Here is a 16,913-nt window from a genome sequence, read left to right on the forward strand (position 1 = left end):
AAATGTAAAAAATCTGGAAAAATACATTTAACATTTAGCCCCACCTATTATTTAACATTTAACCCCAGGGCGCGTTTTTGGCTTTAACAACAAATATACAAAATCTGACTACAAATAATTAGCAAAAACCTTTAGGTACATCTTCAGGGGACCCAAATATGGACCTAAATAAATCGTGATGAGAATAAATTCAAAAAATATACTTAAAAGTTGAAATTTTCTTTTTCGTAAGAATTTTCAAAAGTAGGGTGAAAAAAAATTTAAATATGGACACCACAAAAATTAGCAGAATGTCACATAACTTCGGATATTTATTTAGAGTGATAACACCCTTCTATAATTAAAATTGCAATGCTCTAACTATTTCCGTTCGAAAGATAATGAATTTTAACTGTTTTCACAGTTCAACATTTAGCCCCAGTCTCCCCTACCATATACAGGACAAATTGGAGGAAAGGATTTAAAAATAAGGGAAAAAGGGGTAAAAGTGTTTTAAATGATTCTTAAATCGCTTAGTCTCTTAATGAAGAGACGTCTTTCGACAAAAAAGATTTGTCTATAAATGGTTTGATTTTCGTAAATTGTGATTCAACTGCGGATAATAATCAAGCGGTCCGCGCACTAACCGTGCGGAAAATCCAAAGATCTAACGATTTCCTACTAAGTACGAAAAGCCGCGTTAAAGTTAAGTCCTGTAAATTCCAAACCGTTACTCGCATCGACTTTATCTGCAGAAAGGATTGGTAGATTCGGCTTTAACGCTTTCCATCTCTTGGATTTCTGGCTTTTGAGAGTTATACCGAAGCTGTTGCTGATTCGTTTTTGTCCATAAGGTACTTTATGCGGTATAAGGAAACCAAAAAACGAACATAATCAAAAGTTAATATAACATTCAATGAAATTTCTAATTGAAACATTAGATATTGAATCAACCAAATATGGTATTTAATTCAAATTTAAAAAGTTCGGCGGCAAGTCCTCGTCATCCTTGAAGGGAATTCCGAAAGTTTCCATCTGCAACGCTCGAATAGACATGAATACTTTAAGTTAATCTGCGACAAAGTTGTGTATTGTACTGTGCACAACTAGATCGTAGATTGTTGTAACTCAAGCGATGTGTATACAGACCATAAACGCAATGAGAGAACGCAATACACACAGGAAACTAAACCCAAGACTGGGATTTTCCCGAGAACTCTCAGTACTACAAGTTTATAGGTGTGTAAGTAATTGTACCTGTCACTTGCCTCTAAATTAGCTTGTGACTGACGTTTAATGTCGTAAGTTAGAACTTTCATTATGTTATAGCGAGTGTAACTAATTTAACTTTAGCCTATAATGTTCGAGAAGGCGATCAATCAGACAACTTTTATTAAAATACAAAAGAAAACTCCCTTCATCTCTCCAATTTATAGAAGAATATACACATGATTATTGGTTATAATGCTGCTCTTAATAATATAAGGAACATAAGTACGAGACTGAGTTACTAAAATCACCCTTCTGTTTGAAACTCCGAAGTTGAATTCTCCCTTTTCCTTTTGTTTCTCTTCTCTGTCGATGAAGTTAATAAGAACGAGCGACAAAGGAAAATAAAGGAGAAAGTCGATGTGCAGAGCCAACCGTAAGGTTTCCTTTCTCGATCCTTTTGTCAGTAGCGTAACGAGATTAAAACACTCGATTTTCCCGAGGGTACAACTTTAAGGTCCGAAACAGGAGTTCTTTAATAAGATTCTTTTTCTTCGAAAATCTATTTCCTATTAAGATTTCAAAAAAAAAAAAAAAAATAGAGTCCAAATTTTTAACTTTAATCCCTACATAATTGAATTCAATCCAGTCTTATCAATTTGAGAGTTCAAAACTTTCTCCGCCATGGCAAAGCAACAATGAGAGGAAATTTTAAATTTCTAGGTTTTGAAATTGAACAAGTTTTCCGATCTTGAAGATAAAAAAATGGTTCAAACCATTTTATTTCGCCTAATGTATTTTTGACCTTTTCAAAAAACTTTAAGACTTTGGAAGAATATTTCTACATGTTCTGAGGTGAACGATGATTTAAAAAAAATATTTTTCATATTACACAAAATTTTTTCTATCCCACATGCACAAAAATTGCACATCTTAAAAATGTTAATGATATTCTTTCAATAATGTAATTTTTTTTAAATTATTCGAAATTCAATTCTTTTTATAATATCTAATTTTTTAAAAAAAATTTCCAATGAAATTCAATTATTTAAAAAAAATGTTATAAAATTCTTAGCTAGAATTCAATTATTTTAAAAAAATTTAATAAACTTCTTCGCAATGATTCAACTATTTTTATAAATATAATAAAATTCTTTTCAAGAATTCAATTATTTAAACCACAATTTTTATAACATTTTCCAAAAAAATTCAATTATTCTTCAAAATTTTATTAACATTTTTCAAAAGAATTTAATGATTTTAAAAAAATGTAATAAAGTTTTAAAAAAAAAAATCAATTATTTAAAAAAAAATTTTAATAAAATTCTTCGTAAAAATTCAATTATTTAAAATAAAATTAATAAAATTCTTTGCAAAATTCAATTATTTTCATAAATAACAATATTCATCACAAGAATTCAATTATTTTTAAAAATTCTAATTTCTAAATTTATTTGATAAAAATTCTAATAAAATTCTTCGCAAGAATTCAATTACTTAAAAAAAATTAATAATGTTTTTTGAAAGAATTCAATTATTTTTACAGATATAATAAAATTCTTCTCAAAAATTCAATTATTTTTAAAAATTCTAATAAAAGTCGTTGGAAAAATTCAATTATTTTCCTCTAAAAATTCAATTATTCTTAAAAATGTTATTAAAATTTTTAAAAAGAATTCAATTATTTAAAAATTTTTTGATATAATTTGTTTATTAAAATTTAATAATTTAATAATTATTTTCAGTATATGTATTTTTATTTAAATTTCTTAAAAGAATTTAATTATTTACGAAAATCTCAATGAAATTCTTCGTAACAATTCAACTATTTTCAAAAATTTTTAATGAAATTTGTCCTAAAAATTTAATTAATTTCAAAAATTTTTCGAAATTCAATTATTTCCAAAATCTACTATTTCAATAAAATTTCCCAAAAAAATTCAATAAAATTATTAAAAGAAAATTTTTAATGAAATTCGTCATAAATAATAATATTTTCACATGAATTCGATTATATTCAGTATTACTTTTATTTTATTTCCATTTTTTTTATACAGTTCTAATTTCTAAATGAATTCTTCGAAAAAATCAAATATTCTTAAAAATTTTATTAAAATTCTACGAAAGAATTAAATTATTTTAAATTATTTAAAAAAAATTTTGATAAAGTTCTTTAAGAAAGAACTCTTTTCTTTCTTTAGTTTTAAGAAATATGCAATTGTTTAATAAATTATTTATTTTTGCATTTGAATACTTGAAAAAACATTTGAAAACTTTTCTAATAACAATTGATTTAGAATTGAATTTTAGTTAAAATTTTAGATAATAATTAAATATTAAGAAGCGTTATATTGTGAATTTTTAGAAATAATTTTATTTCAAATGTTTTTTAAATTTATTAAAATCTTGGGAAATTTTAACTGTCGTAAAACTGTAATAATATTAAAATTTTTATTTTGTAATAAAACTATTAAAGTTTCGATGAATTTTATTAAAAAATTTCAATAAAAAAATGATTGAATTTGGGAAGAATTAAAATTGTATCTAATTTTTAAAAATAGTTAAATTTCAAAAATGCTTTACATTGAAATCATTTAAAATATTTTAATTCCTAGGGAAAAATAAATAGGTTTTTAAATATTTATTTTTAAAAAGTTATTTTATTTTTGAATGTAATTTAATTTAGAAATAATGAAAAAAAATTGAGAAAATAGCATTCGGGAAAATAATTTTCGGTAATTTTGACATTCGGGATTTTGTGCGGGAATTTTGTACAGCAAAATTTTTGGACTGGCTTTAAAAGTAATTAGAAAAACATTGTAAAAAGAAAATCCAAGTTTTTGGAGTCAGTTATGGAACCGAAGAAACAAAAAATCAATAAATAAAAAGTTACTTACTTTTGTTTTCTAATTAAAATTTTTTAAATGTATAGGACAACATAAAAGTATCACACAATTTAAGTCTGCAATTGTGATAAAACTTTTTAAATGTTTAATAAAAGTTCTAAACTAGATAAACTTTAATTTATTTAAATTTTAAAGGAGTTTTATTGAATAAAAGTCTAAATTTAACTAAAAAATTCATGTTTATATTTTCTCCATTTTTACCCTTATTTCGAATAAAAATTCCCCCTCTATAATATGAAGGGGAACTTATTTTACTTTTTTGAACTTATTTTACGCTGTCAAGTCTGTATTAATATCACGTTTTCAGATTCAACTCTGATTACCGCCAGTGCAGCATCTTCTTGAAAATGTGAAAAAAAAAGTTTAGAAATAAATAAAAAATTAAAAAGATTTTTCAAAAAGAAAAGTTTCAAGGTGCGCCTTTGGTTCTAATGCCGTTAAAGTTTTACGACGTGACTCAAATGGTCTTAAAAGCATTGCTATCGATTAAGGATTTTATCCGTAGGAGAATACTTATAAACAAGACGTTAAAAAAAAGGAGAATAAAAAAACCATAGTATTGCCTTTAAAAAGTGTAAGATCGAAAGGGAAGGAAGTTATTGATACTCGACAGGAAGAAGAAACTGATAAGAAAAAAAAAAGGATTCTCTTGTGAATGAAGAAGTAATGGCTCAGAAAGCAGCAGCAGCAATGTGCGATGCAGGTTGGATAGAAGTTTTGATAAAAGCATCAATAAATAACCTAAAAGCAACGTAGACCCTCTCTTTTTCAACTTTTATTGTTGATCTAACCATGTTAACGCTTTGCGATTCCTTCTACCCAACATTGCACAATACATCACGATCCCTTTAAATCTACTTTACTTCCAATTCAATTTTCAGTCTATGAAAACTTCACATGTACTTTTCTTCTCGTGCTTGATTTGTTGATTTTTAAATAAAATATCGATAATACTAGATTGATTAAAAAAGTATTTTTTTTCCCACACTGAGAAAAAAAACTATTGACCCAATAGCGCCAATGCTATTGCATTTAATTTTATTGAAGCAATAATTATTTCTATATTGAATTAAGAAATATATTAAAATATATCAAAATTCAGAACTACTACACGGAGAAAAAGGAATAGTTGACACATCCAGATACATGGATATCACAGCCATATTATATTGAAAAATACGGGATATCCATAGTTAAGGTTGCTCCATCCATATTCTATGGCTGGCTGTATATTGTTGGAGCAGCAAAAGATCTATGGTTGGGTGATCCATAGTAATGGAAATGGAAAACAAAAAATTGGAATCACTCAATTAATTAAATTCAATGTCACTTGAGATATTTTATATACATTTTTGTTAATTAATACACACCACTTATTGAATAACCGCATATTTACGAAATAAATATTATTAACCCATGGGGGAGACACGAACCCTAGACCTAACGCATACTAAACACTAACGCTATCCACTACACTATACACGCAACTACAATATTTGAGCATATAATATTCCTTATATACTCTACACATATTTCATGAAAATGAATTTACATAAAAACTAATAGACAATAACGATAATAAATAATGAACAATTATAACACTATTTATACACAATAAACTCACAACGTGATTATATAGACGTGACAGGAAACCGACGCGACGGACAAATTGAGACGACCATTTTTAAATGGATGCCATGATAATGAATTGCGCGCAACATGTATCGAAATTTTGAACTAACTATGGATCTCCCAACCAAAGTTTATATGGATGAGGCAGCCATATGTGAAAATCCATAGCATGAATTGTAAGCCCAACCATGCCTATGGATGTCACATCCATATTTGATTCAACAATATAATATGGCTCCTTCATCCATTGAATATGGAATGTGCTTCCATTCTGAAAGTTGTCTCTTCCATTGAATTGGATAACACAACAATATTCTGCTCAACAATATTTTTATGGATATCTCTTCCAGACCTTTTCTTTCCGTGTATACTCTCTAAATTTGAATTAGTAAAAATGTTTACTAATTTGAATTGACTTTTTGCTTTTAAATTAGTAAATTTTACTCGATTTTACTAATAAATAGTAATTTCTACTAATTTATTAGTAAAATCCACTAATTCAAAAGCAAAAAGTCAGTCACTAATAATTCAAATTTGTAAACATTTTTACTAATTCAAATTTAGAAAGTAGAAGCATAATGTTGTCTAATGAAATATGTAAAATGGTTGAGATGTAGGGTTGATACAATTTTATTCAAAAAATATTAATTAGTTTCAAATAAGTATTGCCATTGTTTTAAATAACATTTTGTTAAATTAATATATACAAGGTTGTCACAAATATTTAATTTTGTTTTTCCCTGACTTTTCCCTGACTTCCAGACAAAATTTTAACTTCTTCCCTGACCCTAAAGAATATTCTGATTCACTCTCAAAATTATTAGATACTCAAATAGTTATTTCTTATTTTAAATTTATTTACAAATTTCTTTAATTGGAAAATTATTCGAAAACATCAATAACTTCATTTTTAAATAAATATTTAATGATTATTATTTTTCCATAGGAATGAATTTCAAATTAAACCTTTTGAAATTTATTAATTAAAATAATAAAATCCATTTAATTTTTAATCCATTTCTTCATGTTTTACAATAAAATTTTGATGAGTTATTACTCATCAAAATTTTATTGTAAAACATGAAGAAATGGATTACTTCGAGTCGAAGACTCGGAGTGATGAATTTCTTCATGTTTTATAATAATTTAAAACATCATAAAATTTTTCAAAAAAAACTTAATTATTTACAAAAATCCTAATAAAATCCTTCGCAAGAATTCAATTATTTTTACAAGTAGTAAAATTTCTCAAAAGAATTCAATTATTTAAAAAAAATGTAATAAAATTCGTTGCAAGAATTTAATTATTTTCATAAATAATAAATCGATTATTCGGAAATTTATTTTTAAATCAATTTTTATTAGAAAATTCTACGAAAATTCAATTATTTCAATTTAAAAATAAATAATTTATTGAATAATTGAATGTTTGTTAAAATTTCATTTTCATAAAGAATTTTATCAACAATTTTTTAAATAATTTAATTCTTTCGACGAATTTTAATCAAATTTTTAAGAATAATTACATTTTTCGAGGAATTCGATTAAAATTGTATAAAAAATAATTAAACTACACTTGATTCTCGTTATAACGACGATCTCGGGACTTCAAAACACTTCAAAATCTCGATATTACGACGGAAGGAGAAATCCTACTTCACGTTCTATTTAAACACATCCCAGGCGCGAAAGACCAATGCTGACGATGGATTGAAGATTTATTGAGCCTTGAACGCCCAGCCTGGGTAACCCAGTGTTGAAGCAGTCTTTATACCACTGTCACTCAATGTTGATTCAGCATTGGACACCAAAGTTCGTTCCATGCTCGATTCAAGACTCGGTCAATCTTCGTGAGTGAAGCTCGAACATCTGATCTTAATTCAAGCCTGAATCAATCTTGACAGTTTATTTATTGACGTGTGCACTTAAAAATATTAAATATAAATATTTATAAATTAATTAATATTAAAATATTTTTTATGATAATTTTGTATACTATTTAAAAATTATTATTATTATTAAGATATCAAGTGGTAAATAAATATTAATATTTATTTAGTGTATAATATTTATATTAATTATTAATTTATTAATAATAATAATAATAATTATTATTATTATTAATATAATAATAATATAATACAATAATAATAATTATTATTATTATTATTATTAGGTATTATTATTATTATAAGAATAATAATAATTATTATTATTATATTATTTATTATTAGATATTATTAATTATATAAGATTCATATAAATAAAGTTAAATTATATATTATTTTTTTTCTTGCTCAGTGTCAAATTATTGTTTTCAAAGTCCAAGAGTTTCGTTTGTCTAAAAAATTTTCAGTAAAAAAATGTTCATTAGTGTGTAATAAATATTTATGCCTAGTAGTTGTACACTAGGATCAACTGTTTAGTAAATATTATCAAAAAACTATTTTTTGTCAAACGCGTGCGACTAAATGCAAATAACCTTGAGACTTTAGCATTGCCAACTCAAGAGTTGAGTTGGTAATGCTGGAGTTTCAAGGTTATTTGTGTTTAGCTGCGCGTGTTTGCTAAAAAATATTTTTTTGATAATATTTACTAAACAGTTAATCCTAGTGTAAAAACTACTAAGCATAAATATTTATCACTACCTAATGAACATTTTTTTCACTAATAATTTTTCAGATAAACAGTCATAATTTTTCAAAGATAAATATCTTTGAAAATAATAATTTGACATTGTACAAGAAAAAAAATAATATATATAATTTAACTTATAAAATTATCATAAAAAATATTTTAATATTAAATAATTTATAAATATTTATATTTAATATTGTTCAGTGCATACGGTAATAAAGAAAGTGAATACTGTATCAAGATTGACCGAGTCTTGAATCGAGCATGGGACGAACATTGGTGTCCCATGCTGAACAAATATTGAGTGACGCGCCGTATATACAGAATATACGGCGCTGGCATTGAAATAGTAGATTAGGCGAGGTGCCTTCCAGCCTTCTGTGGCCGAGCGGTTTAAATGCGTGCGTTGAGAACTTCCAGTATGCGTTAGGGGCGGGGTACGTGAGTTTCGATCCCACATGCGAGCGAATATTTTTCATTCTTTGTTTTAAGCGTTTATATATAATAATAAACTTGTGTGTTGTGTTGTGAATAAAAAATGTGAATATGTTTGTAAATAATATTAAAAAGTCTGCTGAAAAATCGAGAAAAAAATGTACCGATTAACAGAAAAATTGTTTTCTTTTACTAAAATTATTTTTTTAATATTACTATTTTAAATGACATTTACTGTTAGTAATATATTATTTATATGAAAATAATATAATTATTATAATAGTAACTTAATGCCATTAAATTAACAAACGCATATAATATGAATAAAAATAATAACAATAATATTCATTACTATTATAATAATAGTAATTATTATTATTATTATTAATATTATTATTAATATTATATACAATTCATATATTCGTATTATATTGAATGGGCGCGAGAGACGCGTAAATTTGAGAACAGTGGAAGCAGCCTTGTTTCAGTCCTGCATTAGGGTTCCGCAGCATTGATTGAACATTGAACGCGAATCTTCAACAAGGACTGGAGCGTCAGTCTTAAATAAGTGTTACATTATATAGCTAGAAACAACCTTCGTTCCGCCGTCCCACCAAGGCTTGATCAATGTTGACCAAGCCTCAACGAAGGTTCCGTAAAGCCTGAATCCACCGTCAGTTCTCACCTGGGATGAATTTATCTGTGATTAACAGAACAAAACGTCAAATACGTGTAAAAAATTTCGTAAAGTATGTTTATTTAATTATTAAAAGTTTCTGCATTATGGAATCAGTTTAAAGAAAAAGTAAGAATTTTTAATAATAATCAGATCACTAGATTCTTTAGGTTAAATAAAGTTAAGGTTTGATTAACTTAGTCGTTTTCTTTGAGTTAAACAAAATTTTGGTTAAATTAAATTCTTAAATTCGTTCGTGTTTTTTTTGTCGTTGTATCGAGAGTTTTAATGTTCGTTGTAACGAGATTCGTTATAACAAGATTCGAGTTTACTGCGATGAGTTTTATTATTTATGAAAATAATAAAATTCATGAGAACAGTTTTATTATTTATAAAAATAATTGAATTATTGCGAAAAAATTTATAAATAATTTGTAAATAATTGATATTCTGGGAAATTTTTTTTATTTATGAAAATAAATTTGTTTGCGTAGAATTTTATTAAAATTTTTTTAAATAACTGAATTTCAGCGAAGAATTTTGCTGTTTATAAAGATAATTGAAATCATGACGAGAATTTTTTTTTAATTTTTGAATTTCAGAATTTTCAAATTCATTTGTTTACAATTCAATTTTACAAAATTTCAATTATTCGTAAATTCTTCAATTAAATATATATTAGAAAATAAAAACTTTAAATAATTTTTAAAAAAACCGCAATTAAAGTTTCTCAAAAAAAATTAATTCCACAGAATTGTTAGTTATAAATATCAAAACTTCAAATTTTCAAAGATTTTAATCTGAAATCTTGTCAAAATTCAATTATTTCTAAAAATTTACGCTCTAATGCTTTTAAAATTCAATTATAATCTAAAATTTTAACTGAAATCTATTTTTAAATCAATGTTTATGAGAAAATTCTACTAGAATTCTATTATTTAAATACAAAAAAAAAAACAATTTATTGAATAATAATTGTATTAAAAATAATTGAAATTCTGCGATGAATTTTATTATTTATGAAAATAATTGAATTCATGTAAAAAATTGTATTTATGAAAATAATTGAATTATTGCGAAGAAATTTATAAAAAGTTGTAAATATAATTGAATCACTGTGAATTTTTAATTATTTATGAAAATAATTAAATGTTTGCGTAGAATTTTATTAAGATTTCTTTTAAATAATTGAATTCTTTTAGAAAATTTTATTAAAATAGTAGATATATTGAAAATCATTGAATTAAGGAAAATTTTTGAAAATAATTAAAATTTTCCCAAGAATTTTATTAAAATTTTTGAAAATAATTAAATTTCGGAGAAAAATTTTATTATTTTCAAAGATAATTGAAATTTTGACGAGAATTTTTTTGAATTTTTGAACATAATATTGAATTTCTGCGAAGAATTTTATATATTTAAGTAAACTTATTCATTAAATAATTTATGTCATAATTTTATGATAGTTCTTGAAAAATTAGTGAAAAATTAAGTAATTTAAAACTAAATTATTGTCAGAAATAAAAAAAATTTAATGTTTTGTATTAGAATTCGTTGTTATTTCATAGATTATGAGACAAACAAAAACGAACATCAAAATTCATTGTTATCTTATGAATTTTAAAAATTCAATTTTTTCCAGTACTTTTACTAAAAATCCCTGACTTTTTTATAGCAGATGCTATAAAATTAACAGTACCAATTGTAGTCATACTTATTTAAATTAAAGATGTTAGGTATTGTCATGTTGAAATTAATTTTTCAATAAGAAAGTATATTTTCTACTATTTAATAGTATTTGCATTTCATATAAAAATATCATGCTGTAAACTTCAAGAAATACTTTATTCAACAATGATAAAATTACAGTCTAAAGAAGATTTATAAAATAATGTAATTAGGTTATTAAACATTTTTCGCCACTGAATATACCTACTTGAAAAATTAATTTTTTCTCTCACAAGCGGTATTAATTTCATCACTTTTGTACATAAGGGAATTGAAATCAACATCATTTAAATGTATTATGATTGTATGCAGTGTGTTAAGTTCATATTGCGATAAATTGTGAGTTTAGGTCAAGTTGTGAGCTTCTATCTCAAATTATGTATGTTGTGCGTTGAACCACAACAAAGTGTAGCTTGAAATAGGTATTAAAGAGCAAAGATATGTTTATTTCTTGAAACATTTTTTGTAGAAAAGCAACAGTTTTTATAATTGAAATTAATGCTATAAATTGAATGCTCTTTAAAATTGATAGCATGATTGAAAATGAAATATAAATAGAAATAAAATCATTAGTACACGCTATTGAAATGATTTAATTATACCTACGAAATGCATTTCTTCATATTATATCATTTTCTATTAACACTATAACTTGTGTAATAATATAATACACGATTTATTTAAATCTATAGTGCAATAACAATATCACATGTTATTAAACCAACAGTATTTATATTCGAACGATATTGAATTGATATCGACAAATGTTATTGATTCGATAGCATTTTTTTCTCAGTGCATATTTTCTATTTCTTTGATGTGAAAATTTTTCAAAAATACACTTTTCAAACATAGATATTTATGAGTCAGTTGGATATCAATCATCAAGGAAAGAAATGGCATTGTACGAGAAATGTACTCGTCATTTAATTGAGACAATGACAAATTTGAAACGGAAGATGATTGTGAGTGTTGAATAATAATGATAATTATTTAACAAGAAAACCTCGTTTGTTGTAATGTTCTCTTTTGTGACGGGAGAGATTTTTATCTTTAGTCTAATTGCCACATGTTAATTAAGCTTACATTACAGACTCAAGTCAGAGCACTGAAGAAACTGGAGCACAAACTGATTGGCATAAAGTGCAATGTGACCTTGACGAAGAGTGAGGAGGAACTTTTTTCTAGGTCAGATGAGACAAATTCAACAGTGTGCTGTACATTGATTCGTGAATTCAGCCATCAAGTACAACATCTCAATAGAATTCTCAATTTCTGGACTGATTTTGATAATATGCTCGAAGAATTTCTATCGAATGAACTCTACATTCAGAATAAAGTATAAAACTTTTTTATTATTTTGAAATGAAAAAGTACCTGTTGACAAAGATTTTACCAAGCGCAAGGGTTCGTTAGAAGGATTACATCAAAAAATATTTTAACTAACGAAAAATGATTCGTTTTTTATTCACATTTTTCCCGTGGGTTTATATTACTTTTTTTGAACTTATTCTAAGAACATTTTATCTTGTTTTAAAGATGAAAATTTTGTTGCTGGAGAATAATTTCACTGAAGAAGTTATCATGAGTATTTTCAAGTTTTAATATAAATGACTTTTGACAGTTATCTGATCTCGACTCGATTGTTTGCTGTATGACTCGAAAAACAAAGGATTTCGAGGAATCCGAAGTGGCAGAGGAAAACTGTGTCCACCAAGAACGAAAACAATTCTTACAAAGATCTGAAGAACGTCAAACGATCTTAAAGGATCTTGTGAATGTAAAGAATTTTTATTTTGCTTTTACAGGGAGAAAATTCTTTTGCGAGAAAGAATTTTTTCATTTTAATTTTATATTTCTTGTGTAAACAACAACATTTTGGAAAAATAAATATACATACTTTAGATGTTTGTTGTATAAGAAATTTTAAATTTTGCAAATCGGGTAATTTTGAGAAAAAAGATGAGTTTAAAAAATTGCTCCTTGTAATTTAAAATTTTTAATCTTAATTTTTATTATCGTTGACAACTGAATGCAGGAGAAACTCTGTTTAGTCTTACTCAAAGTCTGAGGACCGGGATCACTCGATAAGGGATAAAAGAAGGATGAGAGAAAAGACACTCGACAAAGAGCGACTGATGGACAGAGCTGCTTTGAAACTCGCTTTAAAGCGGATGATGCGGATAATGGGTGCACCGGAAATTCAGAAGACTTCTAGTTTGACAAAGAGAGAAAAATCACCATCTCAAATCGGTGTGACAAAAGTTTAAGTTTCATCCAAGTTTGCGCCACACATTGAGAGTAATTTAAGTATGTAGTATAATTGCAGACTTCGCACTCGAAAATTAATTTTAAAAAAGTAGCTTTTAAACTAAAAAAAGTAGCAAAAAAAGTAGCTATCGAAAAATTAAACTTGATGACTAAAAAAACTCGTTTTAGACACTTCACAAAACTGAAAAAAATTCCCATTCTATATTTTATTTTCCTGACTTTTTCCTAATTTTCATCAAAAATATTTACTTCTTTCTTATCCTGCTAATAAATTGAATTCCTGCAACAAATTTTATTATTCATAAAAGAATTTAAATATTTATAAAAATAATTTAATTCTTGCAAAGAATTTTTTAAAATTTTGTAAAGAATCCATTTCTATCCACTAATTTTATGCAAATTCTAATTTAAATAATTGAATTCCTGAGAAATTTCTATTAGTCATGAAAAGTATTGAATTCTTATAAAGATTTTTACAAAAATCTTTTTAAATAATTGAATTTTGTTTGGAAATTTTTTGAAAATGGTAGATATTGAAAATCATTGAATTGCAAAACGTTTTTAAAAATAATTAAATTTTACAAAGAATTCTATTAAAACATTTGTCAAAAATTGAATGTCTGTGTGGTATTTTATAAATTTTTTTTGAAAATAATTGAATTCATAAAAAGCTTTTAATTATTTATGAAAATAATTGAATTCTTGCGAACGATTTTATTAGAATTATCTAAAATAATTGAATTTCCAAGAAAAAATTTATTATTTTTAAAAATAATTGAATTTCCAAGAAAAAAATTATTATTTTTAAAAATAATTGAATTTCCAAAAAATAATTGAATTCTTGTGACGAATATTGTCATTTAAGAAAATAATTGAATTTTGCAAAGAATTTTATTGAAATGCCTCAAAATAATAATCTAAAAGAATAATTGAATTATTTAAAAAAAATGCAATTAAAATTGTACTTAAAATAATTGATTTCTTTCGAACAATTTTATCAAAATAGTTAAAAATAATTGAATTCCTGTGAAAAATTCTAATATTTTTGTAAATAATTGAATTCTTCTAAAGAATAAAAAAAAACATTTTTTTAAATAAATTATTTTTTCGAGGAATTGAAATTAAATTTTTGAGACTAATTATATTTCTCGTAAAAGTATTAAAAATAATTGAAATTCTGTTATGAATTTTATTATTTATGAAAATAGTTGAATTATTGCGAAAAATTTTATAAACATGTTTAAAAAGAATTGAATTTCATTGAAAAATTTTGTTATTTTTTAAAAAAATTGAATTTTTTATAAGAATTTTATAAACATTGTTTTGAGGAATTAATTTTTTCGAAATATTTTAAATATTATGAAAAGTTTATTTTAAACAATTGAATTTTTGGGGAAAATTTAATTTGTAAAAATAATTGAATTTTTGTGGGAAATTTTATTTGTGAAAATAATTGAATTTTTGTGGAAAATTTTATTTGTGAAAATAATTGAATTTTTCTGTTAATTAATGTAAAATAGTATTAAAAATAATTGAAATTCTTCGATGAGTTTTATTATTTATGAAAATAATTTAATTCTTGTGATGAATATTGTTATTTATGAAAATAATTGAATTTCGCAAAGAATAGTATTAAAATGACACAAAATAATTGAATTTTTGGGAATAATTTTGTTATTATCGATATAATTGAATTCTTCCAAAGAATGTAAAAAAAAACATTTTTTTTTAAAAATTGATTTTTTTGGGGAAATTAAATTAAATTTTTAAGAATAATTACATTTCTCGAGTAATTCCTGTAAAATTATATTACAAATAATTGAAATCTTGTGATGAATTTTATTATTTTTAAAAATAATTGAATTGTTGCCAAGAATTTTATGAAAATTTTCAGAAGTAAGTGAATTCCTGCGAAGAATTTTATTGTTTACGAAAATAATTGAATTATTGTAAAAAATTTTATAAAAATGTTTAAAAAGAATTTAATTTTATTCAAAAATTTTGTTATTTTAAAAAATAATTGAATTTTTCAATAAGAATTTTATAAATATTGTTTTAAGGAATTAATTTTTTTGAAATATTGTAAATATTATGAAAAGTTTGTTTTAAATAATTGAATTTTTGTGGAAAATTTTATTTGTGAAAATAATTAAATTTTTTTGGAAAATTTTGATTTGTGAAAAGAATTGAATTTCTCTGTTAATTAATGTAAAATAGTATTAAAAATAATTGAAATACTTCGATGAGTTTTATTATTTATGAAAATAATTGAATTCTTGCAACGATTATTATTACGATTTTAAAATAGAATTGAATTCCTGAGAATAATTTTATTGTTTATAAAAATAATTGAATTCTTCAGTATAATTTTATAAAAATTTTGTTAAATAATTGATTTTTTCGAAATTTTTTTAAAATGCTATTTTAAATTAATTAAATTCTTGTGGAAATTTTGTTATTTATAAAAATAATTGAATGTTGGATGAATTTTATCAATTTTTATTTTAAATAATTGAGGGACTGGCCATTTTAAGTAAATGTTGCGTAATATTGAAAATAATTGGATTTCGAATAGTTTTTTGAAAAGAATTGAATCGTTTTAAAGAACTTGATTATAATTTTTGAGAAAAGTTTTTTGATTTCTAGTATTAGCGAATTTAAAGTAGTGAAAATTCTAAAAAAGAAACAGAAATAGTAGCTTTTAGTGAATGAAATCTAAAAAAAGTACCCAAAGGCTAGAATAACGTAAAAACGTAGTAGGGGAGAGTGGGGCAAAGGCGCTATGCGGGGCAAAGACGTTTTTTAAAATATCTCCTTTATTTTCTGTCTATTCCAGTTGGTATTAAAAATTTAGTTTTAATGCAATCAGACCAATTGATTAAAAAAAAAAACCTAAAAATATCAAATATTTTAAGAAATACACGGAAAAAAAAAGTTCCCAGATATTTCAGGAATTATTTCCTAACTCTTGGATACGTGGTAACAGCTCTGAACTAGCGTCGAACATTCAATGGTAATCAATGAATGTTTGAAAGAAATTCGGGAACTGTATTAGAAAACGCTGTAAATAGTCCAATAGTCTTTTTTTCATTTCTTTCTCATGTAAAGTCCATGGCACTGGCCGCAACTGTTTCTGAAATTTTCGGGAACTCGTCAAGGAATCTTGGTGCGCAGAAACTGTGCGCACCAGTCTCAACAAGTCTCACAGTCAGTAAGACTTGCGTGCCTTATATATTTATTTTATGCTGAGGTATTTAACGCTCCTGTTTAGCTCACGTGGATAAGACGCCGGACTTCTATTCCTCGGGTACGCGAGTTCTGTTCCAGCCGCCGTCGATTTTTCCCTCATATGGTTTTTTCTATTTCAGAAACTTAATAAAAAATAAAAATTGTATGTGATCTTCAAGGATAAATGTGTGTGTGTGTGTGTGTGCGGACGT

General features: G+C 24.8%; 2 protein-coding genes across 3 annotated transcripts in view; both read left to right on the top strand.

Annotated features, from left to right (window-relative positions):
- LOC122510856 (protein Vhl) overlaps positions 1-16,913 on the top strand; it is a 70,183-nt gene that overhangs the window by 24,645 nt on the left and 28,625 nt on the right. The gene's annotated exons all lie outside the window — the stretch shown is intronic.
- Positions 12,171-13,472, top strand: LOC122511366. The gene is made up of 3 exons (XM_043626557.1): positions 12,171-12,541; positions 12,827-12,982; positions 13,257-13,472. Exons 1-3 carry the CDS (start codon positions 12,272-12,274, stop codon positions 13,470-13,472), a joined length of 642 nt encoding a protein of 213 aa, XP_043482492.1. The 5' UTR covers positions 12,171-12,271.

Source organism: Leptopilina heterotoma, unplaced genomic scaffold (assembly GCF_015476425.1).
Source record: "Leptopilina heterotoma isolate Lh14 unplaced genomic scaffold, ASM1547642v1 Lhet_121, whole genome shotgun sequence".
In the NCBI taxonomy this organism is placed as follows: Eukaryota; Metazoa; Arthropoda; class Insecta; order Hymenoptera; family Figitidae; genus Leptopilina; species Leptopilina heterotoma.

Excerpts from the sequence above, each read along its gene's own strand:
- LOC122511366 (XM_043626557.1), top strand. The coding sequence starts at position 12,272 with ATGTTAATTAAGCTTACATTACAGACTCAAGTCAGAGCACTGAAGAAA. Across the intron at positions 12,542-12,826 it reads AACTCTACATTCAGAATAAA|TTATCTGATCTCGACTCGAT; the intron begins GTATAAAACTTT and ends GACTTTTGACAG. Across the intron at positions 12,983-13,256 it reads TCTTAAAGGATCTTGTGAAT|TCTTACTCAAAGTCTGAGGA; the intron begins GTAAAGAATTTT and ends AACTCTGTTTAG.